This window comes from Gossypium arboreum, chromosome 12, assembly GCF_025698485.1.
Source record: "Gossypium arboreum isolate Shixiya-1 chromosome 12, ASM2569848v2, whole genome shotgun sequence".
NCBI classification, from domain to species: domain Eukaryota; kingdom Viridiplantae; phylum Streptophyta; class Magnoliopsida; order Malvales; family Malvaceae; genus Gossypium; species Gossypium arboreum.
The window spans coordinates 4,120,061-4,147,636 of NC_069081.1; the positions used below are offsets into that span (position 1 = coordinate 4,120,061).

Here is a 27,576-nt window from a genome sequence, read left to right on the forward strand (position 1 = left end):
TAACTTCGGGCGGGTTTGGGGTGCTACACATTTTTATTTTATAATAGTTTATATTATGTTATTTTTATATATTATGTAATTTAGAACACATTAAGAAAAAATCTATACTAAATATATGATACTACTCTAATGTAAACATTAAAATAATGTTCGATGACTATATAAAAATTTCAATAAAAAAGTATAGAATTATTAAATATTAAAACAAAATAAAATAAATAAAATAAATGTTTTTAAAAAATTTAAAAAATAAAATGGGCTTAGGTTAATCTTTTGCAAATATAGTTGGGTTTGGACAAGCATAAAGTATATTAATATCATGCTTAGTCCCGACTCAAACCCAGCCCATGAACAACTCTACCTACAACCACTTCTCAAGCCTCCACAACAACCACCATCCTTTCTTCTTTGCCCCTCGTTGTATCAACATGTACTAACTTAATATGCAAAGTTTAGGGTATTTTTAAAAAAATTATAAAGTAATCATAAGAAATTTTAATGGAACTCTAAAACTAAGCTAATTCTGGGTTAGAAAACAAATAATAATAGCTTAATTAAAATTTATATAAAGTCTAGGTGATATTTTATGTTTCTTAGGATTGACTTGGAATATGGACTAAGGGTCTGTTCTTTTATGCTTAAAAAAAACACTTTTGGCTCTAAAAGCACTTTTGGAAGAAAAGCTGTACAGAACAAGTTATTTTTAGCTAGAATTTTTGACTTTTCAGAAGTGCTTTTCAAAAGCACTTTTAAAAAGGAGAAGTTAAAATTTTTAGTTTTTCCTCCCCAAAAGCACTTTTAGTGTTTAATTATTTTTTCACCCTCCAATTACATAGTACTTTCCCTTTTTTTTTCTTGGTGCTTAATTACAAATGTATTAAAATTATTAATTAAAAATAAAAATATTTTTAAAATACTAAGTACAAATATTTAATGGTTATATTTAAATATTTAAAATGTAGTTTATATATTCTAATTAAATTTTATAAGTAATTAATATTTATTACTTAAAATATTTAAAATTTATATTTCATATATTAAAATATTAATAACAAGTTATAATAATTTTTTATATTTTTACTAAAATATAATAATATTAACTAATTTATATTTTATTTAAACGCATATTTGTTACTTGATAATAATATGTCTAAAATAGATAATTTATTTCTCAAAACATTTTTGACAGTAATACTAAATACTTAAATTTTAAATTAAACTTTTTAAAACACTTTTTATAACATTTTTAAAAATACTTTTTAAAAATATTACTAAACTAGCCCTAAGGAGGAAAGTAACTATTCCATAGGTGTTGGGCTATGGGGAAACAGAACGGTGCCCCACGATTGTGCGAGTGCAGTGTGCTTTGTTAAGTGTTCATTCGGTAATCCTCAAATGGGTGTGTGGTGTGGTCCTACTCCTGCGCTTCATTTCTACACTTTGCCTGTCTGTTTACTTACGTTTCAATCCAATAAATCAATTTTAAAAATAGATCCACCCTCAACAATTTCCCATCATTCCCCGCTTTGATTCCAATCTGCAAAACTTTTGCAAACCTTATCGTTTTCAGAAACCACTAGAGCAATTATTTTATACAATCAAATAATTTTAACCTTTTAAAAATCAAATTTGAATTTTTATTTTAATAGACTTCGAGAATTTTTATTTGATATCAATGTATATAAAATATTAATTTTAATTTAGTGTTTGCGAATCATTAATATCATTATTTATATGGCATTATAATATACACGAATAATTATATTTACTCAGCATAAAAATAATTAGAATTATTATACAATTTAATTAAAATTATTGTTTTTATAATTGAACTGAAGTTGAGTTAAAACCAGTCAAGTTATCATCCAAAATAAAGGGTTAAATTAATTCACTCACAAATCAATTATTTATTTTTAAATATATGTATTTTTTAACTTTTATTCTTTATTTAATTGAATTAAATAAAATCGATCAAATCAAATATCAATGGTCTAAGTTATTCGAACACAAACCTTCATTAGATTTTGTCATCTGTAGAACAAATTTTTGTGGAATGTAAAATGCTATATTAGAAGGTATCATACAACCATAAGACTAATTTAAATTGAATTATTATGACTTTATGATGCATCTTTATTTTTATTTTTGAAACTAAGATTAAATTCTTTATTAATTCTAATGATTATTTATTTTGTAATTGAATCATTAAATCTACACATTCGTTAAAGAATCTATAATAATAATAATAGAAGTGGATTTGAATTGTACCAAAATTGAATTGGACGTGGAGAGCGGGATGTGTATGCATGAAATTCTGTGAATTCCTATTGTAAGGCCTAGACCCAGAGATGCATTATTATGGTGTCATTCACCATATCACTATATCACTATATCGGGTGATTCTAGGTGTCGATGATGTGAACCACTTTTAGAGATGATATCTAATACTTTTCAAGTATCTTGTAAGACTTGTTTTAGCTGGCACTAATGATGGTTTGTTGAGTTTTGATGCAGGCAATTGCATTGATGATTCAGGTTTACTGTGTAGTAAGAGGTAAATCTAAGGAACCCCTTCCCAAATAAAATTTTTTTTTTAACACCTTAAGTTAATACATGGTAAAAGTCGAAACCATTTTCAAATCGAGTTTTGAAAAATAGGAATCGATTTTAAAAACGCAAACGGGAGTCGTCACCAATCTTTTTAGGTGTGATTGGATCACCTTTAAAACATTTTGTTTTAAAATCATTAATTTTGGTCCACGAAATAAAAGAACGGGTTCGGGAGTCGGTTACGTACGAGGAAGGATTAGCACCCTCGTAACGCCCAAAAATTGGTACCTAATTGATTATCAAATGTCTTTAATGTCGAAAGAAAAAAAAATTAAGATGTAGTCCTCTTTAAAATATTTTAACTTTGAAAATTGGGATTCACTAGCGTCAAGTATTGACATTAAGTTATCCTTTTTGAAATTCCTATCTCAAACAAAGAAAACGCTATATCCAATAAGTTAGGACATATTGCTTTGAAATTCCAAGATAGTGGCTTGCATTTAGAAAACCTCTAAAAAACTTAGAAGGGTACTTAATTATTCAATTCAACGAGAAAAGTGGCAACCCAATAAGTTAGGGCACTACTTTCTCGAAATTTCCAAACACCAAGCATTGCCTTATTTGCAAAAATCTTATTTCGAGATAACAAATAAATGAATAAAACGAATAAAAAGATAATAACGAATAAGCTAGGAAATATTCGAGATTAAAAAAACTAGTAATAAATAAACAATCATTATGTAAGACTAAAGAATGATAGTATAGTGAAGATAATAATAATATTAATAGTAATAATACAAGTAAAAATTTTGGAGTGATGTGTGAAATTATATATATGTATGTGAATATATAGATAAGTAAACAATATATATAGTGAGTGAAGAGTAAAAGGTAAAATAAGTGTATTTAAAGAGTAATGGGTAAAAATATAATAATAATATAATAGTAGTAATAACGTAATAGTATTAGAAATATACGATATATAATATTGAAGGTAAGTACATAATATATACATATTAGAAATAATCATAATATTAGAAACAACTATTAATAATACTACATAACTAGATATATAGTAGTAGCATATACATGATATAGTTAAAAATATATAAAGTAAGAAAATATGGGGAATAAAAAAATATATAAACGATATAATATTAGGGCATATGCAAAACAATAAAAATACAATATTAAAAGATATATATATGTATATATATATATATATATAAAATGTATACATGATATAATATTAAAATATTTACATGGTATATACATAATAATGTAAAAATAAACTATTAGTAATATTATAAATATATACATATAGTAGTAATAATAATATAAAAGTATTTCATATAAACAGTATGCACGTGAAAAAAGAAAAGAGAAAATAATAATTACAAAAGTATGAAATCAAAATAATATGTAGAAACATGTTTATTCTAAAAGAATAACTGAAACTTAATTGAGAGAAGAAACAAAATCCAAGAGATAACTTACAAGTAAAACAAATTATTGAAATGTAATTTTGGGCTAAAATTAATTGCGTATAAATGTCTGAGATCTAAAATTAAAAATGCCCCAAATCTTAAAATACCGCGCTAATGGAGCAAATTGAAATAGCACACAGACTGCAGGGCCAATTTAAAATAATATAAAAAACTTAAATATGGCCCGATTGAGAGCTAGCACAAAGGAGGGGACCAATTGCGTAAATTACCCAATTAAAGGTAACATGCATGGTCCCAAGCAAAAAAAGCTGATTTCACTCCCCCCATGCTACTTTGTTTTATTATTAATCAAAACCACTCCCCATGCTATTTTGTTTTATTGTTAATTAAAACTACTTCCCCATACTATTTTGTTTTATTGTTAATTAAAACTACTTCCTCATACCATTTTATTTTATTATTAATTAAAACCATACTTTATTTTCTTTTTTTTTATCATAAAAAAAACTTTTTAAAAAAAAAAAACAACAAAAAAAGAGTTAAAACATCACCCTACCACCCTACATTCATTTTTCAAAATAGAGAGAAGGCTCTCAACTCTCTCAACCCTTCCCCTCCTCCGGTCATCGGACCGGCCATCAACCGTCACGCCGGTCACCGGCCACCGACGGTCGCGCCGCCGTCCACGGTGGCCGAAAAATTTTTCGAGACCTTTTTTCGCTTCTCTTCTCGAGTAGAGCCAGGATTTGGGGTTAAAACGACCCAAAAACCTTCAAAAATTAATGAGAAGCACCCTAGAACTCAAGAATCCATTCGGTTTTCGACCACCGATCTTCAGCGGTGGCTTCCTCGGTCGTCCACGATGTTGGAAAACTGAACACCGGTAAGTTCCTTCCCTCTTTCGCTTTTTTATATTTTTTTGCAAGTTTTTTTTTGTTAAAAATATTTGTAAAATAGATAAAACGAACGAATAGAAAGAAGATCAAAATAAATAAATAAATAAATATAAGGATAAACACCTTTTGAACTTGTTTTCTCCTTTTGATTTCTCCCAAAAATCTCTGTAATACAACCCCTTCTAATACAATCTCTTCTCTCCAAAATACAATTGATTCCCCCTTTGGCACAAGGAACATAGGGCTTTTATATAGCCCAAAATCCAAAGAAAAAAATACAAAGAATTTTATTTTTTTTGTGTTTTTCTTTGCTGTCTTTTTTTTGTCTTCTTTTGCAGGTATAGAGTGGTGGAGGCAAGTGGGTGTGCTGGTGGCAGACAACTGGTAGTGGCGTAGGTGGCCAAGGTGGGGTGACGGCTAGGGTTCATCACCACTTTTCTTTGCTGAAAATTGCTTAAGTTTGGGTATTGGGTTTGGGTAGGTTTAGTTATTGTAATTGGGTAGTTTTGATTTTTGGGCTGTTTAACATTGTAAATGGACTTGGAATTTGGTTATGTGGATTTTATTTTTTGCTTGTTTGCTTGGGCCAAAAATTGGCCATTAAAGTAAAATTATACTTTTACTTTTAAAAATGAAAAGAAATTATGTTCAATCCTATAAAAATAATGAAATTATAAAGTAATATATCATAAACTCTTAAAAATTTATAATGAACCTAAATTCTTTTTTTGAATTCACCCCAATATGTGGCTACTTGACAAGGAAAATTTCACAACCTTGAGCGTCTTCTTATGGCATTTATGGAGATATCACTTTGGAATATACGCAAGGCTTTCAACATGAAACTTTGATACACAACTTATTGAAAATGCCTTTATTGCCAAGAACTCGGAGAGAAATACACTGGCAGCCTCCAGTGGGTTCAACAATGAATGACACATCGAGCAAATGAGTGAGCTTGGAGGCTATAATGTGCAACCTTGATGGCCGGGACGATCATGTGACGCGTGGTCGCAGCCTACAGTGCCATTTATTCTATGTGGCAATCTCGATTTTATTGCAAAGCTCCACATCAAGAGGGACAGTGCAATGCGCTGCTTTGGAAACTGGATCCCTAGTGTTTACCCTTGCTTAATGGCTGATGAGAGTTCAGACTCTTCTGATGATCCCGAAATTTCTCCTGAATCAATTTCAATGCTTGACTCTGGATTTTGTAAAGTTGATAAGATATTCCTCAGATCCACATGTTGCCCAAAAGCTCCTCAAATTTTCATCAAAAAATTTGTCTTTCAAATAAGTTCAGCAATTTCTTGAAATTGTTAATTATTTACAAAAACAAATGTATTTATAATTGACCACATATTTACCATAAGAAAATATCTATAACTCTTAATATTAATGGATGATCATAATTGTATGCTAATATGCTAATTTAATGATATGTATAAATTTTGCGTAATTACCGTATTTGGAAGTGGAATAATAAAGATAAAGTAAGAGATGGACAAGAATTTTCCCTTCAAAGAAGGGTGATAATTTATGTTCTCAATTCGTGTATTTGAATATTTTATTATTCAATTAATTCCTTAAAAAGGAAATATATATTTCGTAGATAATATAACAACAGATATTATACTTAAGGATGATAAATAATTTTCTTGTTTGGTAATGAAACAAAGAAATATTTAGTGGTAGCTCCAGAAGAGCTAATATATTGCTACCCTATGTTCAATGTGGAGAAGAGCTAATACATTGTTATCAAAGAAACAAAGTGATAGTTAATGCATTATGTTCTAGCCAGTCTCAAAGAAAATATTATTTAAAAAAACTATTTGTTGTAACAGATATCATATTGAGATTGTGGACTAGAAACAATTAATTTTTATATATTAAATCTATTCTATTAAGTAAGAATTTTGTATTCATTTATATGGTTAAATCACATGTAATATATTTATATGGTTAAATCACATGTAATAGCAAACCAAAAGTTTACATTAATAGTGTTGAATCACATGCATAGTAAGTTTTACTAGTCTAGATATGTTAATATAGTAAGTTTATTAAAGAACCGAAGATTTTTCATTTTAAATAATTCTCAAGTGTTGTTTGTTTTAAATAAAATGATTTATAAAACCTCACTAACAAAAGTTGTATTGAATCTCTTGCATTTTTAATGAAGTAGGGGCTCACTTATCCAACAATAAGATGTTTTAATATAATTTTAGTAGATGCATCTATAATATAATCTCATTTGAGTTATCGAATCGCAACCTGTTGTTTGTAAGATTACTTATTTAATGATTAGTTTTATAACAAAACTTTCAGATCATGCAAACAAAATAATTCTTGCATGTTTGTGAGTTTATTTCTTGGTCTTTCAATGATTATTTTATGTTAGATTTTCGTTGCGAGTAACTATCGCAAAAACATGTTGTTTATGTGTATAAATTAGTTTAGTAGAATTAATAATTAAATGCTTCCAAACTCTAATTAGTAGCTAAAACATTACTTTTAAGAACACAACTTTTTATATATGTATAATGATATGATATTTTACATGTATCAACATTTGTACGCATCATGTCAATAAATTATAATACTCCCCATTATAATTGGTTTTTGTTGGGAGCCAAATACAATCTATTTTAGAATTTTTGAATGTTATGTTGTGTCATATTCATGTCAATTTCATCCCATTCATCTTTGCCCTTTAACACATGAGATTTTCCCACTCATTTGCTTAAAATGATTGGCTTGTTTGTGATAATTCTCCACACTTCGTAAGCATTTGCTTAAATGAACAATTTCAACAATTTCATTGCTCTTCTCCAATAGGAATAATTTATTCCATTGAAGAGTGATGGCCTCACGATGGAATGACTTTAACCCATACTATTGACCCCAACTTTAATGTCATTTTTCCTTATTCGAAAATGTGAGTTTTAATAATCTTTTCTCCTAATGGTGAAACCTTCAATGAAGATAATTCTCTGATACCAATTATTAAGCTCAAGTAATTGAATAAACACAATGATGGTTTAGATGAGTGGATAATGTTTTTTCCCTTTATTTTACAAACATAGAAAGGTCCAAGGAATATCAACATAAAAAAAATTATAGAAGTTTTGACTTCACTTGCCTATGACCTCTCTCTCAGCCTCACTTGTCAAAGGGTTCTCAATTCACTATCTTGAACTACCTTTCAAAGAAAATATATATCCTTTACAACTTTATATTTTTACTTAGCTACTATAAAAGCCACTTTCACCTATCTTTTTAGGGCTAAGATATAACCATTTTAACTTTCAAGGCCAAAATAGAAACCTCTACTTTTATTGATGTGTTTTAATGTGTAAACAAGGAGGCACTCTCTAAGGTAGATGCTTACAAAATTAGAGATTTCAAGAATAGTAATAGAAACTTGTATAAAGATATTTAACTCAATACACTAAATATGTACAAAGAAAAAGATGAAAGGACTGAAACTTTTCTTGGATATTCTTGTAAAAGCTTTGTATTTTTGTTGGGATACCTCTCTTTTGCTTATTGAAGTGTTGTTGAAGTGCATTTATATCAAAGAATTAATTTGTAGTTGTTTGGAGCTTTTGGGATGAAATATGACTATATAAGAAAGTGAAAAATTAAGCAGAAAAAATATAATTGTTACTCGTAAAGGATCAATCCTCTGCCCCTTTAGAAAGTGCATTCGGCTTCAAGTTTGGGGATCACTTGAAATAGATTTTGACTAGCTCAAAAACATTAGAAACATATCCTACTATTTTAAACAATTTGAGATTTTGAATCCTTGAAAATGTTTTAAGAGATTTTCAATAAGCTTTTAGAAAATAACTTAAGAATAATTTGTAATTCCAATCTTAAATATTATTATATCAAAACTAATAAAATTTTCCATTTTAATATAACATTTAAAAAAATTGCATTTTAAAATCTCCCTAAATCATTTTCAAAATATGAATCTCTTTTTTAATAGTGGGAATCATTGTTTTCAAAACAGAACTAGATCGATCGGTTAGATAAAAAATAAATTAGGGTATTAATTTAAAAAAAAGTTGGACCGAACTCGCGAACCGATTGAACTAATTTTCACTATTTTTTAGTTTTTATTTTTTTATTTTTTTATGATCTTTTAATAATTTATTCAATTAAATGAACAAATCGATCGAGTTGAGAGTCGATGATTTGATTAATTCAATCACTGGCCTGATTTTAAAAAGCTTTGAAAAAAAGTACATGTAAACATAAATTCATTTGAGAATAAAGTTCAAGTTATGATATATTAACTGAATGTTGATGAATAGTTGGAATCATAACTGTAAAAAAAATTCATGAGGATGTGCAATTGCTGGCAATAGAAAAATAGAATTTGACCACACCATAGGTGGAATTGTGCAGGCTATCTCCGAATTCCAAAGGCGCCTCCTGCCTACTAATAATTTTTAGAATTACGAAATAAGTTGGGGGACGTCAAATGACTTAAACCATCATACAAAGCAGGAAAACAAGCCAACCAACAAATTAGTATGTCATCGCCAAGCTGGCCTTAGATTTTTGTAAAAAAATACTTGGTTTTTTTTTAAATTGACCCCAAAAAATGATTATTTACAAAAATAATTTAGGTGCAAAATTTATTACGAAAATGATCTAGGTACAAAAATTGACCAAAAAAATATTTATTTACAAAAAATAATTTTTAAAAATAGTATTTCTGTTTTCTACAATGCATTTTAGTGTCGGCCATTTCACCGTCAGTACTACCCTCCATCATCCTTTAATCATTGCCTCATGATTGCCCGGTGAATAAAAAATAATTTTTTTGTGTCGGCATCGTGTTCGCCGACACTTGTATGTATTTTTTTCAAATACACCTTAAAAATACTTGTATTTTAAAAATAATATTTTTAAAAAATAAAATAATATTATAATAGATGTTTGCGTTTAGGTTGCTAACATCGGTTCATTTTTTTTTTTTAAAAAAAGGTATGTTAGTGTTTTTTTGGTGCCAACATTCTTTTTGCTAGCACTGGTGTGGTTTTTGAATTTTTTTTTTGTCGGCCTGCTCTGATTGCTAGGACCGGTAACTATTTCGTTTTTCTTCTTCAAGCCTTGGACAATGTAACTCTTAAACCTTCAGTTGCATTTTATTGGAATTGTTAATCTAATAATAAATGTAGCGTAACTCTCTATTTTCTTCTTGTCTATTTCTCTTCCTATTCTCCTCTATTCAATCACTGATTTTCCTCTTTATCTTCTTCTCTTCTTCCTTGATTGTTGGATTTTTTTTTTTCATCTTCTCTTATTTCCTTTGCCTACTATAATCAGTAAACTAAACTCAAAAGCATTTCTTTTTCTTCTCAAATATTTAGTGTTTCTTCTCTACTGATTTTGTGTTATTTTATTCAAACATGCCTTCTCATACAACTGAAGGTTTAGGAGTCACATTGTCCAAGGCTTGAAGAAGAAGAACCAAATAGTCACCGTTTTTAACAACCAAAGTAAGCCGACAAAAAATAAAATTAAAAACCGCACCAATACCAGCAAAAAGAACACCATCACCAAAAAGACACTGACACCTTTATTTTTAAAAAAAAATTGAACCAGTGCCGGCAACCTAAACGTCGCCACCTATTAAAACATTATTTTATTTTTTAATATTTTTTAAAATACGAATATTTTTAAGGTGCATTTGATAAAATACATACAAGTGTCAACAAACACAATGTCGGCACAAAAAAATATTTTTTATTCACCGGGCAATCATGGGGCAATGATCAGGGGATGATGGAGGGTGGTGCCGACGGTGAGATGATCGGCACCAAAATACACTATAGAAAACAAATCATTTTTGTGATAGATTTTGTACCTGGGCCGAAAAAGTCTTACACAAAGTCTGACTCATTTTTTAAATAATTTATTTTAAATTTATTTTTTTATATTATATTTTTATCAAAACTCACATACTTTTCAAGTGGATATTCGGACTAGGCGGGGTATACCTGCCCATTAGCAGGTATAGTTTTGAGAAAAAGCCACAATACTTAATTGTTTGTCGGTCAGTATAGGCAGAAACTAGAAAAACAAACCCACCTTCATCCAGCTGCTTTTGGTTTAACCTGTCTTCCTAACGTAAATAAAACTCCCAAGTCTCCCTCTTCTCCTATTCAAATCCTAGACCAAAATATAAATATACATTCAAAACCCCTAAATCAAAATTAGTAATTCCTCTAGATACTCCCAGATGATACCAAACAGCTCCCGAAAGCGCCAGCGCCCGCCTCACCACCACGCCTCCGCTATCGTCGAAGCCTTCCCCCACAGGACCATCTCCGAATCCTCCCAAAAGCTCCCCCGAACCTCCTCCTCCTTCAATGATCCTTCCACCGCTGACGTCATCCTCCGCTTCTTCACCGACCGTTCCCCCTTTGATTCCTCCAACCCCTCCGATTCCGCCCGCCATTCCGACCTCCAGATCTATCTCCACTCTCGCGTCATCTCCCGCGCCAAATATTTCTCCACTCTTTTATCTGATCGCTGGCAACATCAAGCAAACAACCACAATGCCGGCCATGATTCTAGAACCATTGCTAATTGTAATAATATGTTCCATTTGAATCTCGGCGTTCACGACGATCCGACCGTCCATTTAACTGTGCTTCAACTGCTTTACACCTACGATTTCCCAACCGTCATCGCCTCAGCTTCAACCGCACTCGAAATCCTCCCCGTCGCTCTCGAGTTACTCTTCGAAGATTGCGTCAAAGCCTGCGTCAAATTCTTAGAAGCCGTGCCGTGGAGTGAGGAAGAGGAGAAGAGAGTTTTGAGCTTGATCCCTCTCTTGCGTGAAGAAGAATCCAAGGAACTCCTCGCCAGAGTTTCGCCGGGGGAAGATGATTTTTGTGAGGAGATGTTGCATGGATTGATTGAAAAAGCGATGTATAGCCAGCCTAACATGGCGTTTGTTAAAGTCTTCGTGGCTAAGCTTCTGAGAGATTTTTCGTCGCGGGAATCAGCGAGGAGGGTTTTGGAGAGGGCGTTCGACGCGAATTTGAGGATCGTGAAGGAGAGTTTGGAGCAGTATTCGAGCCCTGATTTTAGAGGTGATCATAACGAGACAGAGGCGATACAGAGGTTGCATTTGCATACGGCGATGACTAATGGGAGGCATTTGTTGTGGCTGGTTGAGATGATGATTGAGTTGAAGGTTGCAGATTCGGCAGTGAAGCAATGGAGTGAGCAGGCTGCGTTTACGGTGGATTTGCAGAAAGCGTTTAGGGATGATGCTTGGAGAAATATTGTTCCAGGACTCCCTGCTGTCATGCTCCGCTGTACTTGTAAGCTTGCCAGTGCAGTTGCTGCTGGAACAATATTATCTTCCAGACAGGTATTGTTGTTGTTGCAATTTATTTGATTATACAAACCTGCTGGTGTTTATTTAATATTGCCTAATCAATAGATAAACGTGATGTTTTGTCGCTGTGTTTTGTAGGAGTTTGCTGAATAGAGTTCAGGTTAGGTCTGCTTGTTAGGTATGTAAATTGTTTGTTCTGGGAACTCATAGCCCAAAGGAATAAGTTGATTTCAATTTAAGGTTATGATGGGTAATTTGCAATGTTGAAGTAAGCTTATTAGTTTTATCGTCTAGGTGACCATGGAGTATGGATTGGCTATAATATGATGTGTAAATGTGTTGTTAGTCAAATCTTATTTAAGCTTTGCTGTAAAAGTGATTCTGAAATATTATAAACCCCAAGAAATTTGCTTCATCAGTCAGTTGCTTAAAGTTTATGTCTTCAGTTAACGTCCGAGTCTTTGATAGGGTAATTGTTTAATTGCAGGCCTTAATCACCCTTTTTGGTCACCTGTTAATATTTTTATGGTTGAAATGTAGTCCCTCATCCTAGTATTTTGTACATAATGGTCATATCAACTAGGACCTCTATGATTTCATCTATCAGAATCATTCAACTTAATACTCTTAAGATCTAACAAGTGTAAAGGGAATGCAAATATTTTTGGTTGTTAGAGTTCAAAATGATCTAAAACTAAGTTTGTCTTCTAGGCAAAAGTATGGTCTGAACATGTTCTGTCACCATATTTGAATGATAAATTGCGGGGTACTTAAGGGTAGAGTTATATATATATTCTTACAAGAATAGAGGGTTAAGCCAATTCTTACCATCGGCATTTTGCCCATTATGGATGGTGAAAATGAGCTGAGTCTTTGTAAACTTTCAGGTGAGAATGAAGCTTGTGAAAGATTGGCTTCCTGTTCTGATCTCATGCAAAGACAATGTCTCACCTATGCTGCCCAGTCATAAAACACTGTACCTAGAATTGGAGGAGACATTCCTGAGAATTATATCAACATTGCCAATGTCAGATGCACAAGTTCTGTTGCAACAATGTCTAAGCTTCTCAACCAGGAATGTTGAAGATTGCCCCCACTTGGTCACAGCTTTCAATACTTGGTTCCGCAGGGCAAGTCAACCTCCTCAAATGGAAAATCTTGATTAGAAGAATGGTATTTATCAATGGCGATGGCATTGGTTGTAGATAGTGCTGCTTATGGAGCTTTAGTTTTCTCTCAGACTTCTGTGCATATAGTAAGCTGGTGAATGATGACCCGAACTGACTACTCTGCATAAAACTAGATATTTCCCAATGTGTTAATATATACAAGAAAAGAAAGAAGAAGAAGATAATATAGCTTGAGGCTGCAATGCACCTCTTTTACCTAGTCTTAAACGTGAAAGTTACTGTTGGCTGGAAAGGAGATAAGATTGTTGACATTGTTCGGTTACTCGATGACTTATAACTATTCTATGTGTTCAAAGTGAGGTTATAGCTAACAATATTTGAATATTCCACCATGAAATAGTGGTATGTATAAATTGATTTATCAATTAAAAGTTAAATGCATGGCGTTATTGATTTATCTCGCTGATGTTCTTTTATTAGTCAAAATACTATCTTGAGTGGTTTGAACTAAAAAATTTACAATGTTAAGTCAAAGTGATCTGAAATGAAAATTGATTTAGTAAATGAGAAAAGCAAACTATTCTATTAGTACACGTGTGTGTGTGCGCCCATTGTTTTCATGGTTTTTCATGAATTAGGTGCACCTTAAAAAATCTTATTTTTCTTTTCATGTCCAGATATATATCAAATACATGAATACTGAAAAAAAAGTTAAGAGCAAGAAAGCTTAGAAGTTCACTTTGTAAATAAAGTAAAATGGATTTTGCTTTGGGCAGTGATTCCTCCAAAGCATATAAAAGGTCTAAATCAGATGCATCACAAATCAACAACAAAACCCCCCAATATGCTGCAAAGGTAGCTAATCATTTGCTAAGACATTGGAGCTGAAGAAGTTTCAGTTGTCAGAAATCCCTTGACAGAGCTTTCAAAAACAAAGACCCTATGCTCTTAATGTCCCAGTCCCACAAAGTATCCAGCTTTGTCACAAGGGTGTTGCAAGTCCTATTTCATGAATTAGAAAACCAAGTTAGAAGTAGAACAGCTATGTTTGTACATCAAACGACATGCTTTCATGGATGGTCAAGTTTTATTCCATGCCCATTAGAACCCAGCATTATAACAATGCAGATCACACGGTTGTCTTCAAATACTTCAAGCTAACAATCCGAAGCCCATATTATTACTAGAAATTAGTACATATTTTTACATATATAATTCCTCAAAACAATTACAGCTAAGAGCATTGGAAGTCAATTTCTATATACAGTTTCTACTTTGGATTCTTGAATAACGTCAAAGGGAACGTAGGGAAGTGAAGGATAATTCATTCCTAAACTTGCAACAAAAACTATACTGCATTTGAAATTTATACCCAATTGTAGCATAAAAAAACTTGAACCAACAGAACAACTATAACGTTGATGAGACATTGATATATTAAACAATTGTTTCTTTTAAAAGGTATAGAAGAAAAACCTTGAGAGAGGCAGCTCCAACAGGAGGAATCGACGGCTATGCTTGATTGCAGGCGAGCAGATGCAATGGCACTATGAAGTGGCATCATCGACTCTAATCCTCCCAACGCCGAAACAATCCTTTAAAAATTTAAAAAAAAAATGAAGTTAAGAATTTGATAAAAAATTTAGATGGAAAAAACACAAAGCAAGTACCTTGAGGCCCGAGGGAGGGATCTTGTTGAAGGATTTGGGATTAGGCTCTTTAAAGTTAGGGTTTTAGATCGAGAAGCTAGGGTCCTCGAGCCAGCCCGCATTGCTGATCCGAAAAACGACGCCATCTCTCGCTGGTTTGGAAATTGGGTGGAGAGTTGAAACAAACACCGGGAGGCTGGCAGTGGTGTCTTCCTTAAACCCTAAAAATATCGGCTCAGAGATTTGAGATCCTGAGCTCCTTCGAAATGACGCTGTTGGATTGAAATGCTCTTCTTGGGCCATTGGGCCCTACTTTCTTTGAGCTGGACATTCATAAGTCCATATTAATGTAGCGCAGGATAAAACGATGTCGTAAAGAACTGAAAAGAGAAAATACCCGATTAATGAGGTGGGGAGGAGAAGCTTAGTTACAGCTCCGATCGAGATCAACGCCATCAACAATCAAAATCAATGGCTGCGATATTCGCTCGTAATTCTCTCAATGCTCTCCGAGCTCGACACCTCGTAAGAGCTCACTTTCCTCTTCTCCTTTTGATCCATACCTTAGATTTATATAATCATGGAATTGATTATTCATTAGAATTTGTTCATAGCCAGCGGGAATTAAAATGTTAGTTTTCTGGCACCTGATAATGTACAGAAATGAAGTTGTGGAAAAAGACGAGGCTCATATGTAGATTTAGGTTAGAGACTTTACCTCTGTTGTATATAATTTAAAATTTTATTCTCTTTTGTTTTACTTCAATTTCCATAAATTAAACTCTCGTTTTTTCCTGTTTTAATTGCTTTATCCATCGGCTCAAAAGCTATTATGTATTAACAGAACCTCACTGATTATTTGTCATCAACGTTGTTATGATTTTTCTGGGACTTGTATTTTTTCTTTTTGGATATTTTACTGATTCTTTTGGGTTATGTACTTATAAGCTGTGTCGGGGCAAGCGTTGCAAGGTTTACAAAACTATGGTCTGCAACTCAGTTCGCACTCCTACGGCACAAGAAAGGTCTTGCCTTACTCCCTCTTTGATCTTCCTTTTTATTATAGCTATAGCTATCTTGAAATTGGAAAAGTATTAAGAATTCTCTGGAATATGGATGGAAAGTGAAGATTATGAATTATTTTATGTTATTAATGGGGAGATATTTTTGAGTTTTGGAAGAGCATGCGATGGGGAATAAATGCCTTTCAGTTTTCCACCACGGTTCTCCATGGAAATCATAAGAAATGCTTTAACAATTTTCTTCCATGCATGACCATCAATCCTAGTGTTTGATGGGACTTCTATTTTTAAGGCTGTTCTTTTGCTTGATATAAGATGTCTTGGTTCATGTGTGTTTTCATGTGTATTAACTGCAGATGATGTAGAAAGAGAGCAGCTTGCAAAGGAGATTTCTAAAGACTGGAGTTCTGGTAATATAGTGTGCACTGAAATGTTTCTGTCTCTATTTCTTGTTAGTAGTTCAATTTTATCTTTTTCAATTAATGTCTTTTTATATTCTTCTCAATGACAGTTTTTGAGCGAAGCATAAACACATTGTTTCTAATTGAAATGGTTAGGGGCCTCATGCTGACTTTCAAGTACTTCTTTGACTGAAAAGTTACAGTAAGTGTCCTCATGCTTCTTTTGAGCTTGCATTGAACATATTATGATACAAACCTGTCTTTCTTGTACAGATTAACTATCCATTTGAGAAGGGTCCATTGAGCCCACGTTTTCGAGGGGAACATGTTCTCCGCCGATATCCAACTGGAGAGGAACGTTGCATTGCCTGTAAACTTTGTGAAGCTGTAAGTTCAACATTATCAGTTAGCTATATTACTTTTATTTGGTGGGAATGATACCAGCATGCAGTGATACAATATGGAATGACTATTATCAACCTGGGAGAAAGTATCCCCTGCCCTCTGGTATGGACACCTGACTGGAGTGGGAGTCTGGGGGCTTTATGCCTTTTCCTTTTAGTCTATATGTGGTCTTAGGTTAACATTCTCGCAATTAAATGGGTGTTATGGTCACTGAATTGGTTCACCTGGTAATATGCATAAAAAAAAGTTTACTATATTTGTTATGTGTATTGTCTCTATTTTACCCTCTAGTTATATAGAAAGGAAGATTAGTGTCTGCTATTGCTTCTCTTGAAGAGTAAGCAATCTGTGAGAAGTTGGACCCGTCAAACTGTTCTTGGGTTTGCTGATTAATTTTCAGTAATCCTATCCATTATCAACTCCTGATTAAGCTTCGCTCACTGAATGTAGATTTACTGTTATGATGTTCTCATGTAGTGATAGTGGTTTATCAGATATGCCCAGCGCAAGCAATCACAATAGAGGCTGAGGAAAGGGAGGATGGAAGTTGTCGAACTACAAGGTTCAATCTCTCTTCTCTTTTTTTTCTTTTTCTCTTTTTCCCCCTCTTTTCTATTATGGTTGTCTTCTTTGTCTTACATTAGTTCAACTTTGCAGCTATGACATTGACATGACTAAGTGTATCTACTGTGGACTTTGCCAAGAGGCATGTCCTGTTGATGCAATTGTTGAAGGACCGGACTTTGAATTTGCCACCGAGACTCATGAGGTTTGTCTTCGTCTGATAAATCAATTACAAATGTCCATTTTCACTTGTTGGTTGTGAGGTAAATTAGTTAATCTCAATGTTGCAGGAGCTGCTGTACCACAAAGAGAAGCTGCTTGAGAATGGTGACAGATGGGAAACTGAGATTGCAGAGAATCTCAGATCTGAAAGCCTTTATCGCTGATGTTGTTCCTCTATTTCCCTTCTCACCGTGTGGCAGCAGCTGCTTGCTTTTATAGTTGCTGAAAAAAAGAAAATGATATATACTTGGTGTTGTTGCATATACAATTTGTATTTTGTCCATTGTGAGTTCGTGGATGAATTACTTTTGTTTTTGCTACATATAAAGGCAATGATGGAGAAAAGGATCCTATAATCAGGCGAACAGATTTCAAGTTGCAAAACTTCAGCAAAACGAGATATAGCAAGATTTTTGTTTTGTTCTTTAAGGAATGGATGGAATGTTAAATCAATATTATATTATGCATATTGGACAGAATGGGCATACAGTGAAACTTTTGTAGAATTTAAAGTTTGGTGCTATGATGATAATCTTCAATTTAATTGTACTGAATATTTTGGGTTTATTGGTGTAGCAACAGGGAAGAGTTCGAAGTAAAAGGTTTTTTTCTCTGATCAGATTTTCAATTTGTCAATGATGATAGTGTACTTTCTTGCATAGATGGGTAAAAGACGACTGGGGAGGGCAGTGTAAGGGCCACGTGCGGTTGGAGGGAGGAGGAGACGGCAAGAAAAAGGAGTTTGTCTTGGTAAGTTTTTAAGTGTTTCTTTATTTCTGGGAAACATGTGTCAACCAAGGTTCTATGGTTTAGTGGCAAGGACATTGTACTCTGAATACAGTAACCCAAGTTCAGATTTCTGTGACACCGAATTTTCTTTTTTCCCTTAAAGAACTTACTCTTAAGTCTAAGGTAAACCATCTAGTTTTTCCAAGTAAACATTAATCATAATAAATTCATATTACAGATGTTTTAATTTTGCAGATTTTGAATATTAATGTGACCTAATAATGCAGTGAAAGAAAACAAATACAATACTCTATGAACGGTACCATCACACCTAGAAACAAATGCATATATTCTACTAGAAAAAATAATTGAACAATCTTTCTTTGCCAACCAACAAAAGATTAGCTGGTTTAACCATTAGCAAATACAAAAACCCAATAGTAACCCCAAGAATAAAACAACAAATCAATCTGTATAATTTCATTTCTATCTGGATTTTCATGTCTTTCTGGTGTGAATGAAGGAATCTTCGACAATTACAATTTAATTTGCATTGCACAAAAGGCTCAAAAACAAAGATCAATTACAGATTAAAAAAAATTGTAGCTTGTTCTAAAATAACAAGCTCTCAAAACAAATATGCATGATGGATGGGATTGTCAATAGATTAGAACCCTTTTCTGGTTGTCAAGAATATATGTGCATCTTGAATCCTTCCCGGCTCCATGTCAAATATCATCCGAAAAAACTAGTAAGAGCTTCATCAGGTGGCAACCGGCAGGCACTCAAATGGGAAACCTGATATCTTACTGGGAAATAATGAAGAACAAATTAGTCTCTATGCTAGTTCTCATCCTGTCTTTTCTATAATGGTTCTGGGAATATCTCCTTAGAATATCGTCTCCAGGAGGATGAATTGTCACCTCCATCTTTTTGAGCACTGCCCCGTGAACCTGTTGTTCCTGAATGTTTGAAACTACTTCCACCTTCAGCTCTAATAGCGGAGCCTTCTGGAATGACAGGTTGTTTGAAACTACTTCCCCCTTCAGCTTTAGTTGTTGAGGCTGCCGGAATAATGGTGACATCAGACGAGCTTTGACGCCAGCTCCCAAAAAGAGCAGCATTCCAAGATCCTCTTGAAGATGTTGCTCTAAGCCTTGCTGAGCTTGAATTATCTTCCCTTACCACCCTCAAAGGATTTTCCAATGCTTTTAGAATATATCTCATTGGGGGCCGCCTAGAAGCTTTAGGATTAAGACAGGACCTGGCTACAATAGCCATGGCCCAAACTTCCTCCAAAAGATCCTCATCCACAAGAAGAGACGGATCCAAAATTTTTGTCACAAGTTCCTTATCATATATACTGATACATGGCAGTGTCTGTTCTAACCATTCCTTCATCTGGGTATCACTTGATGCACTCATGTCCAGCTTCCCAGTTACCAACCCGAGTAAAACCTTCCCAAAGCAGTAAACATCATAGGAACATAACGCTGTAGATGAACCTATCCGTTTTACAAATAAATTTTTTTTTCAGAAAATGGTTTAGGGTTCAATGCCATAAGAATGAGAAACTTGAACGCAAAGGGTAGCTAATTATTCAAACAATACTTTCAACCATACAAGAGGTGCAACAAATATGTCAGACCTAAAGTGCAAGCTAACAAATCAAACAAATGAACAGCTAGAAGATAAAGATCAAGATCTATTGCATAAATTAAAGGTGCACATACCAGAAGAACCTTGTTCTGATGACCTGCATGCAACAAAGAAAAGGACTGCGTGACAATCTTTTATAGAGAAAACAAGCATGATAATAAATACAATGCAGCTAGGTACATTTTGCTTGAAACAACAATAAAATCCACAAAGAGAATAAAGAGGTGGAAATATAATATGCTTTTTGATGCTAATTACTAGTTTAGCACTGAGTTCTCATGCATACAGGGCTCTAGGTTTCGAAACATGTAAAGACTATGCATGGATTGTAGATGGCATAGCAAAATAGCATTTATTTAATGTGTAACGACTACTTTAGCACTGAGTGCTGATGCATACGGATTTTATCACAAATCCTAACAAAAACATTTAGACATCTAGAACTAATGACAGATAAAGGCCTGTGTTATCTGCAACTAACAGAAGGAAACTCATGAAAACGATAAATAGAAAAATTGCATTAGAAAGACAGCCAGCAACAGTTTTCTGCAACTTAATTTGCTGCAAAAGTTAAGCATGTCAAACCATCACACCTGGGAGACTAAGAAAACAGTAATAGTCAATTGTAACTTACTAAGTGATATACTGATATAACAAAAACCATAGTCAAGAACATGTCCAATAAACATCTAATGCAAAGTAAAATGTCAATCTGAAAACATGAGCAGATTGAACAGAACACTCACTGTGGCAACCGCAGTAACCTTGAGATTCTATTTTGATGACCATCACTTTCTTGAGCGCAGACCTCACTCAGGCTCCCTAGTCGCACTTCAAATTTATCATCAAGAAGTATACTGCTAGCTTGAATATCTCTTCAAGATCAAAACAGAACATGTCATTGCTTGTTATAGGTTTTTCAGTGCTAATAGGTTATATCTATTGCACAGCAAAAAGAAATTAAGATACACTCGAGCCAGCAAAGCATTTGCTTTGAATAATCAACTCATAGTCGATGTAAGCCGATCCATCAACACCAAAAAACAAAACTAATTATTTTAACAAAATCATCATCATATGATAATTTGCCTAGAGGAAATACGACTAGACTTCTGGCAAATAGCGCAAGCTTTTTAAGTGAAAATTTCTCCACATTCCAGTTCACCAGAAGTTATTATGTGCATGAGAAAAGGAACCATTGAAACAGAAGCAAGTTTAAGCATAACAAAAGAATACCTGTGGACGAGGGGAGGTGTACATTCATGATGCAGATAAGATAGACCTTCGGCAACTCCTATCGCTATTTTCAATCTAGTTATCCAATCTAATGACTGTAAACTATCATCTTCCAAATTGTTTTTCCTGTACAAGGAACTTGACAAGTCTCCATTCGGCATATATTTATAAACCAACAACTTCTCATCTTCTTTCTCTAAGCAGTGCCCCAATAGAGTAACTACTCTTGTGTGCGAAACCTTACTAAAGAAATCCAATTCCAAAAGGTATGCTTCCTTTTTAATCGACTGCAAATCGATCCTTTTGATGACAACAGGAAGCCCGTCTTCTAAAACACCCCTGAAGAGATCACCAGAATGACCATGCTTGATGAGGTTTGCATCACTAAAATCACCAGTGGCTTGAAGAAGTTGTTGATATGTAAACAGATCACCTAGACTCGAGAAGTTAATGGCTAATCCTGGTGAAGGAGGTGTTCCTCCAGTTGGAACTGGTTCCACACCAATCCCTCTATGATTTGCTGTGTTCCGTCTACGAACACATAATAGAACCAGTAAAAGCAACAACAATAATAGCACAATAAGCCCAGCTCCGCCCAATACAGCAGCCAATATAATTACCCTTCTGTTGTTGTTCCCACTTTCAGCTGCAGCAGGTACAGTGGCATTTGGGCGCCCAAAATTATCAAAGCTCAGGCCCTTCTCAGTATAAAATGATACACACTCAATTAAAGTCCTCTGGTTTGACACATTTTGGAGACAGTTACTAGTAAGAGAGGCATTGTCAAGCATGTAATCTGGAACCCTGCCTTCAAAATAGTTTCCAGACAAATTAATAGAACTGAACCTTCTGAGAACAGTTGTTAGACCTCCATAAAACTTGTTCCGAGACATGTCAAGAACCGCAGCAATGGCATTATTGTCCAAAGCAGTAGGCAGCTCCCCAGTGAAATTATTGTCAGAGATATCAAGCAGGTTCAACCCAGGAATTGACCATAATACTTGAGGAAGGTTACCAATGAACCTATTGTTTCTCAGAACAACAACATGCAACTGACTTGGTGTAGGGAACAAATTGACCGGAAGGGACCCACTAAGACCATTGTTCCCCAAAACCATTCTCTGCAAATTCCTTAGCCTTCTAAGATCTTGTGGAACCGACCCTGACAAACCATTGCTGCTGAGATCAAGGTCCACCAAGCTATCAAGGTCGCCAAGCTGTGAAGGTATCGAAGACGTTAGACCATTGACTGAAAGATTCAGAGTTTGAAGCTTGGAAAGGGCCCCAAGGCCAGGGGGAATTGACCCCCTTAAACTGTTGGAAGAAATGTCAAGACTTGTTAAATTCCTTAGTGAACCAAATGATGATGGAATAGATCCAGTAAGCGAATTCTTGGAAAGATCAAGAACTAAAAGGCTTAACAATTGACCCAGAGTGGATGGAATTTGGCCAGTGAGCCTATTATCCGACAAATACAAACTAGTTAAGTTTGTCAAATTGCCCATACTCGAAGGTAAAACACCAGTAACATTACAAGACCTGAGATCCAACACTTGCAGTGTGGACAGCCTTTGACCAAACCAATCAGGGATAGAACCAGGGAGCATGAATCTTGAGGCATTAAAAGACATCAAATGTGTGAAATTTACAAGAGAATTGACAGCAAACTGTGGGTTTTGTTTACCCACCCTTGTTCTTCTAAACCCAGAAATGTTAATCCCAATAACACTACCATTTTCGCATCTTATACCGTTCCAACTCGAACAAGGATCAACTTTTCTAGGCCAATCTCTGCTTCTGAGCCCCAAAGAGGATCTGAGTTCAAACAAAGCTGTAAACTCGACGCCTGAACTCAGCCGCTGCTGCTGCACTTGTTGCTCAAATGTAGATTCAAATAACAGTAACAACAAGAGATATAACAAAGCCACTCTTATGCTACGCTGATCCACCATGGCTCATTGACACTACCCCCAATCACCCCAACATTCTCAACGCCCCCCCAACTAAGAAAACAACCCAGAAAATTCTTCACTTTTAATTTCTTCAAAATTGTTGGTAACCAATCTGTATCAACTTCTGTTCTTCTTTGCCTTTACTTTTTCTCTTTCTACCTACTACTTCCTTTTCTCTCTCTAAATCCTTCAGTTTCTTAAGCTGACCAAGAGAAAAAGCAAGAGATTTTTAAAATGAAAATTGTAATCGAAAAACTCTTAAATTAATCATACTTAATTCTAGAGAATGAGAAGGAGGAGGCTGGTCAAAAACTTAAAAAGTGTTGACCTTTTTTTATCTTACCCTTTTTTCTTATTCTAAACAGACCAAAAAGCAAAGGGTGGATCTTTGAAGAGCAAAAAGAACAGAGGGTAAAAACCCAAAAAAGGTAAATATAATGAAAAAGGAAGGCTTAATAATAATGGGTTTTGAACCAATGGAAGAAGAGGGAAGGGGTGGTTCAGTAATTAAGGGGTTGAACAACAGAGCTGGCTCTCCCTCTCCGGCGCTGATTCAATTTCTGGTTTGACCACCGGCAATCCCGCCCACTACAGCTAAGCAAAGCTTCGAATTCCAAAAATACTATAAATTTTACTAAACAAACTGGACTCTCTCTAGTACTTTCCCACCATTGGTGGTGTTGTAGTCATATAGTCTGCTGGTTTTCTCATGTTTCCCGTTTTTAGTATCGGTTTATGTCGTTTTATTTGTTTTTGTTTGGGGCTGTGCAGTTTAACAATAAGTTACGGTCCTTGCTTTTCCTCATTAAGGACCCTTCAATGCTTTTGTTCTTCTACTCTACTTATAACCCTTGTTTTTATCAAATTAATTTTTTATTTTTATAATCCAATAAATTAATTATTGAAAATCTATAAAATATACTTCTATAAAAATTGATTTATCCAATTTAGTCCAGTTCAAATAACCATTTTTAATAATCTCATTATATGTTCTAATAATATTTATTCTTTTTAAGATAATATCTAGAACTACCCATAGACTCTCTTCAATCAATAAATAGGAAGATAATGCACTTCAACACATTCGAATCCACGTCCTCCTTCATTGGCAACAATATCCATGCCAATCGAGTTAAGATTCAACCGACAACACTAATCAATTTTAACCCACGCCAACTTTACTATTAAAGATCGATAACTTTCAATTTTAAATGTTATGATTAATCGAATTAAATACTATTAGTAATTCTATTTGAAGACTATTTAATTTGTCATCTTAAAATAAAATAATATATTTAATCGTTTTATTGTATTAATGTTTATTTTATTAAAGTAAAATATAAGATCGATGCACCAATTATTACATTTAATTTTATCCAAAATCAAATTAAATTCCAAATTTTATAATCCTTTTAATCGATTTTTATTTTATTTCAAATTTTAAAATATAGCTGTAAGTATTAATTTAATCACGAGTATTTTTGTAATGTTTGGCCTCAACTGGAATATTTTAACTGAAAATTAGGGATTGAAGAGCAATTTTTTTCCCCTTTCGGGATCTCTAAGACTATTATATTTAAAGAAAGATGATAATGAAAGATTGCTGACCGTTAAGATTCTTATTGGGATCACTCAATTTGTCATTTTTAACTAACTTTGAATAATTATACATATAATAACATATACAAAGAATTTATAATTTTAACACAAGTTCAAATCTTATCCTTTAAATAATTTTCGGTTTAAATTTTATTATATGTAGGTCTTAGTTAAGATATATACAGATTTTCTATCCATTATACTTTGTATTGAGTTGATCGAACATGTATTATTAGTGATTTATAAATTCCTTAAGATAGCGTTAGGGAATTTTAGAATTTGGATTTAAATTTAGATTTTAAAATTAGTGTAAGTTAAGTAGTAAGCTATTTAAAAATATAATATTCATAATCATTTATCAAATCCATCAATTTGCTTAAAAGTCTCCAAGTAGTTTGCTTCTTCGCTTTTATTTTGTTCAATCTAAAAAGGGTAATTGATTCGTTAGGTCTTTGGATGTTTTATATAATCATACTTCAATTCGGTGACACCACTGTGTTAAGGGGCACCACTAAAAGATTATTTTTTAAACACTGATGATTTGATCATGATTAAGGGGGGAAAGCCGGTGGTGACACCAATAAATACTATAACAAAAGGATCATTTTCGTATATAATTTTTCCTCCAATTTATTTTCGTAATTAATTAGTATATTTAGGTTATTTATATAAAAAAACCGACGTTGCATCTTTATAACACGAAAAAAAGAAATTAGCAGCAAAGATCAATTGGGCTATCAAATAGAAGTGTCCATAGGTCGGGCTGGGCCCAACTAAAATTTTAGTCTCGTTTGCTAGGATCGTGCTCGGCCTAGATAAAAATGTTTAAACTCGGGCTTGGCCCACCTACTCCCCTGCCTTAATTTTTTTATATTATTTTCTATATAAATTTCTTTTAAAAATATAATGCATCAAAATATTAAAAACATTAAAATAAATATTTCCGACAAATTGAAAATAAATTAAAAAGCAATATGTACACTTAAATAATACTAAGATAAGTGCAACTTAACATATAAATACCTCTAAAATAGTAACAAAATTAACAATAAAACTACAAGATAAACAACAAAATAGTAGCAATATGGTAGTGAAATGGTAGCAAAATAATAACAAGAAAATAGAAAAAAAAAAAGCAAGAATAGTAAAAAAAAACAGCAGTTTTTTTTTGTATATTCGGGCTAGGTCAGGCCAAGCTGGGTTGAGCTCGAGGCCAAAAAAGCCCTACCCAAGGCCCGACCCATTTTCTAAACGGGTCTCATTGTTTTGCCCAAACTGATTTGTCGGACCCATATTTTTACCCAAACCTTCTTATTTTTGGACAGGCTTTCAGGTCGGATCAAATAATCCAACCTATGAATAAATCTACTATCAAATATTGGAAATGCAACAAATCTAGTATTAAATTGATGTCAAAGATTTGAGCTATTAGTTTCTTTTTAAGTCATGAAAATATGAGTTATAGTTCAATTTGTAATTTAATTTTAAATTTATCTCTCATATATTAATGATTTTTTAATTTTATATATCTAAATAGAAAATTAATTTATCTTAAAATTTCAAATTATCTAATCTATTAAGATTATCTTTTAAAATTTAGATAGATTTATTTTTATGAGCCAATTCAACAAATAGAATAACTTTCATTGACTTAGGGTATTTAATAAACTAAAAATTTAAATGTCGAAAAATTAAATATTTTAAATTTTATTGTTAAATTTTATAAAAGTTTAATTTATATTACAAAATTATTTAGTAAATTAGTAAATATAAGTACTAAAATAATTATTTTATAAAAGTAAATATTAATTATTTTAAATTTTAATCTTGTTAATATAATATTTTATATTATTTTAGATCATTTTGGATGAAAGATAAATATAATAATTTAAACATCTTATTTTTAAAAATGATAATTTATTTTAAATTTTAATAAAATAAAATAAACTTAATATTTTTACATTAAACGATTATCTTATTCAACAGTTTTTATTGAAATATTTATATTAAATAAAAATTAAAATAATTATCACACGCATTTAAAACATTAAATGTTGACAATAAAACGAAATCGAAAAACGAGATAAAAACTTTTAATAATTTATGAGACACACCCACTCTTAATTATTAACATAAATTACTGTATAAATGTTTATGTGGTTAGCTATTTTCATAAAAATACATTTATCCATTCAAATGATGACGTCGACGACAACCAAACATAATCTAAGCGACAATTACAACAACAAGAGAAATTTCTACTTTTAAACTTTAAATTAAATTAAATTATCTACAATATACAATAAATGAATAAAACACACATTTAAAATTTAAATATAAAATCATTCTAAATAATAAAATTTAAATTTAAATTTAAATTTATTAAATAAAATATACATTAATAAAAATTAGCATTAACACAAAAAATATTTTAAAATGAATTATTAAACCTCAAATTTTAAAGCATATATATTATTAGTATTAAAAATAATATTATCTATTTAGAATTGTTAATTTATATGGTAAATTATATTGGTAGCCACCCAACTATTAGTAAATTTCTTTTTGGTCACTCAACAATTCAAATTTTTTGTCACCAACAATTGAATTACTAACAAAAGATATTTGTTAACTTTTAAAATTGACATAATAGTAACTTTAACCTTTAACCTTTAACATTTTTACATCGTATCAATTTAGTCTTGATTTTAAAAAATTAACCCTAAACATTTGCATATTGTGTAA

General features: G+C 32.6%; 3 protein-coding genes and 1 pseudogene across 5 annotated transcripts; 2 read left to right on the forward strand and 2 right to left on the reverse strand.

Annotated features, from left to right (window-relative positions):
• Positions 1 to 10,917: 10,917 nt before the first annotated feature.
• On the forward strand, positions 10,918 to 13,850 carry LOC108480001 (BTB/POZ domain-containing protein At1g63850-like). 3 transcript variants are annotated; one of them, XM_017782889.2, is made up of 3 exons: positions 10,918 to 12,296; positions 12,402 to 12,441; positions 13,151 to 13,259. In XM_017782889.2, exons 1-2 carry the CDS (start codon positions 11,154 to 11,156, stop codon positions 12,414 to 12,416), a joined length of 1,158 nt encoding a protein of 385 aa, XP_017638378.1. In that variant the 5' UTR covers positions 10,918 to 11,153; the 3' UTR covers positions 12,417 to 12,441; positions 13,151 to 13,259. The 3 variants fall into 3 exon arrangements, 2 of the variants coding, with proteins under 2 accessions (XP_017638378.1, XP_017638377.1); XR_008275620.1 differs by having other exon boundaries at positions 10,918 to 12,441; XM_017782888.2 differs by lacking the exon at positions 12,402 to 12,441 and having other exon boundaries at positions 10,920 to 12,296; positions 13,151 to 13,850.
• A 254-nt stretch (positions 13,851 to 14,104) lies between these two features.
• On the reverse strand, positions 14,105 to 15,354 carry LOC108480002 (protein NONRESPONDING TO OXYLIPINS 2, mitochondrial-like). The gene is made up of 3 exons (XM_017782890.2): positions 15,064 to 15,354; positions 14,870 to 14,988; positions 14,105 to 14,395 (listed from the first exon to the last, which is right to left on the reverse strand). Exons 1-3 carry the CDS (start codon positions 15,186 to 15,188, stop codon positions 14,376 to 14,378), a joined length of 264 nt encoding a protein of 87 aa, XP_017638379.1. The 5' UTR covers positions 15,189 to 15,354; the 3' UTR covers positions 14,105 to 14,375.
• A 31-nt stretch (positions 15,355 to 15,385) lies between these two features.
• Positions 15,386 to 18,550, forward strand: LOC108479825 (NADH dehydrogenase [ubiquinone] iron-sulfur protein 8, mitochondrial-like; annotated as a pseudogene).
• A 288-nt stretch (positions 18,551 to 18,838) lies between these two features.
• On the reverse strand, positions 18,839 to 24,051 carry LOC108479824 (probable LRR receptor-like serine/threonine-protein kinase At2g16250). The gene is made up of 5 exons (XM_053022572.1): positions 23,576 to 24,051; positions 21,281 to 23,434; positions 20,791 to 20,919; positions 20,119 to 20,141; positions 18,839 to 19,890 (listed from the first exon to the last, which is right to left on the reverse strand). Exons 2-5 carry the CDS (start codon positions 23,230 to 23,232, stop codon positions 19,250 to 19,252), a joined length of 2,745 nt encoding a protein of 914 aa, XP_052878532.1. The 5' UTR covers positions 23,233 to 23,434; positions 23,576 to 24,051; the 3' UTR covers positions 18,839 to 19,249.
• Between the last annotated feature and the right edge of the window lie 3,525 nt (positions 24,052 to 27,576).

Bases quoted from the DNA above. Each gene is read 5' to 3' on its own strand.
- LOC108480002 (XM_017782890.2), bottom strand. From the start codon at position 15,188: ATGGCGTCGTTTTTCGGATCAGCAATGCGGGCTGGCTCGAGGACCCTA. The intron at 14,989-15,063 runs GTACTTGCTTTG...AAATTTTTAAAG, and splicing joins TCCCTCCCTCGGGCCTCAAG to GATTGTTTCGGCGTTGGGAG. The intron at 14,396-14,869 runs GTTTTTCTTCTA...TTCATGAAATAG, and splicing joins TTGGAGCTGCCTCTCTCAAG to GACTTGCAACACCCTTGTGA.
- LOC108480001 (XM_017782888.2), top strand. From the start codon at position 11,154: ATGATACCAAACAGCTCCCGAAAGCGCCAGCGCCCGCCTCACCACCAC. The intron at 12,297-13,150 runs GTATTGTTGTTG...GTAAACTTTCAG, and splicing joins CAATATTATCTTCCAGACAG to GTGAGAATGAAGCTTGTGAA.
- LOC108479824 (XM_053022572.1), bottom strand. From the start codon at position 23,232: ATGGTGGATCAGCGTAGCATAAGAGTGGCTTTGTTATATCTCTTGTTG. The intron at 20,142-20,790 runs GTGAGTGTTCTG...TGTTGCATGCAG, and splicing joins AGGTTACTGCGGTTGCCACA to GTCATCAGAACAAGGTTCTT. The intron at 19,891-20,118 runs GTATGTGCACCT...TAAAACGGATAG, and splicing joins ATCAGAACAAGGTTCTTCTG to GTTCATCTACAGCGTTATGT.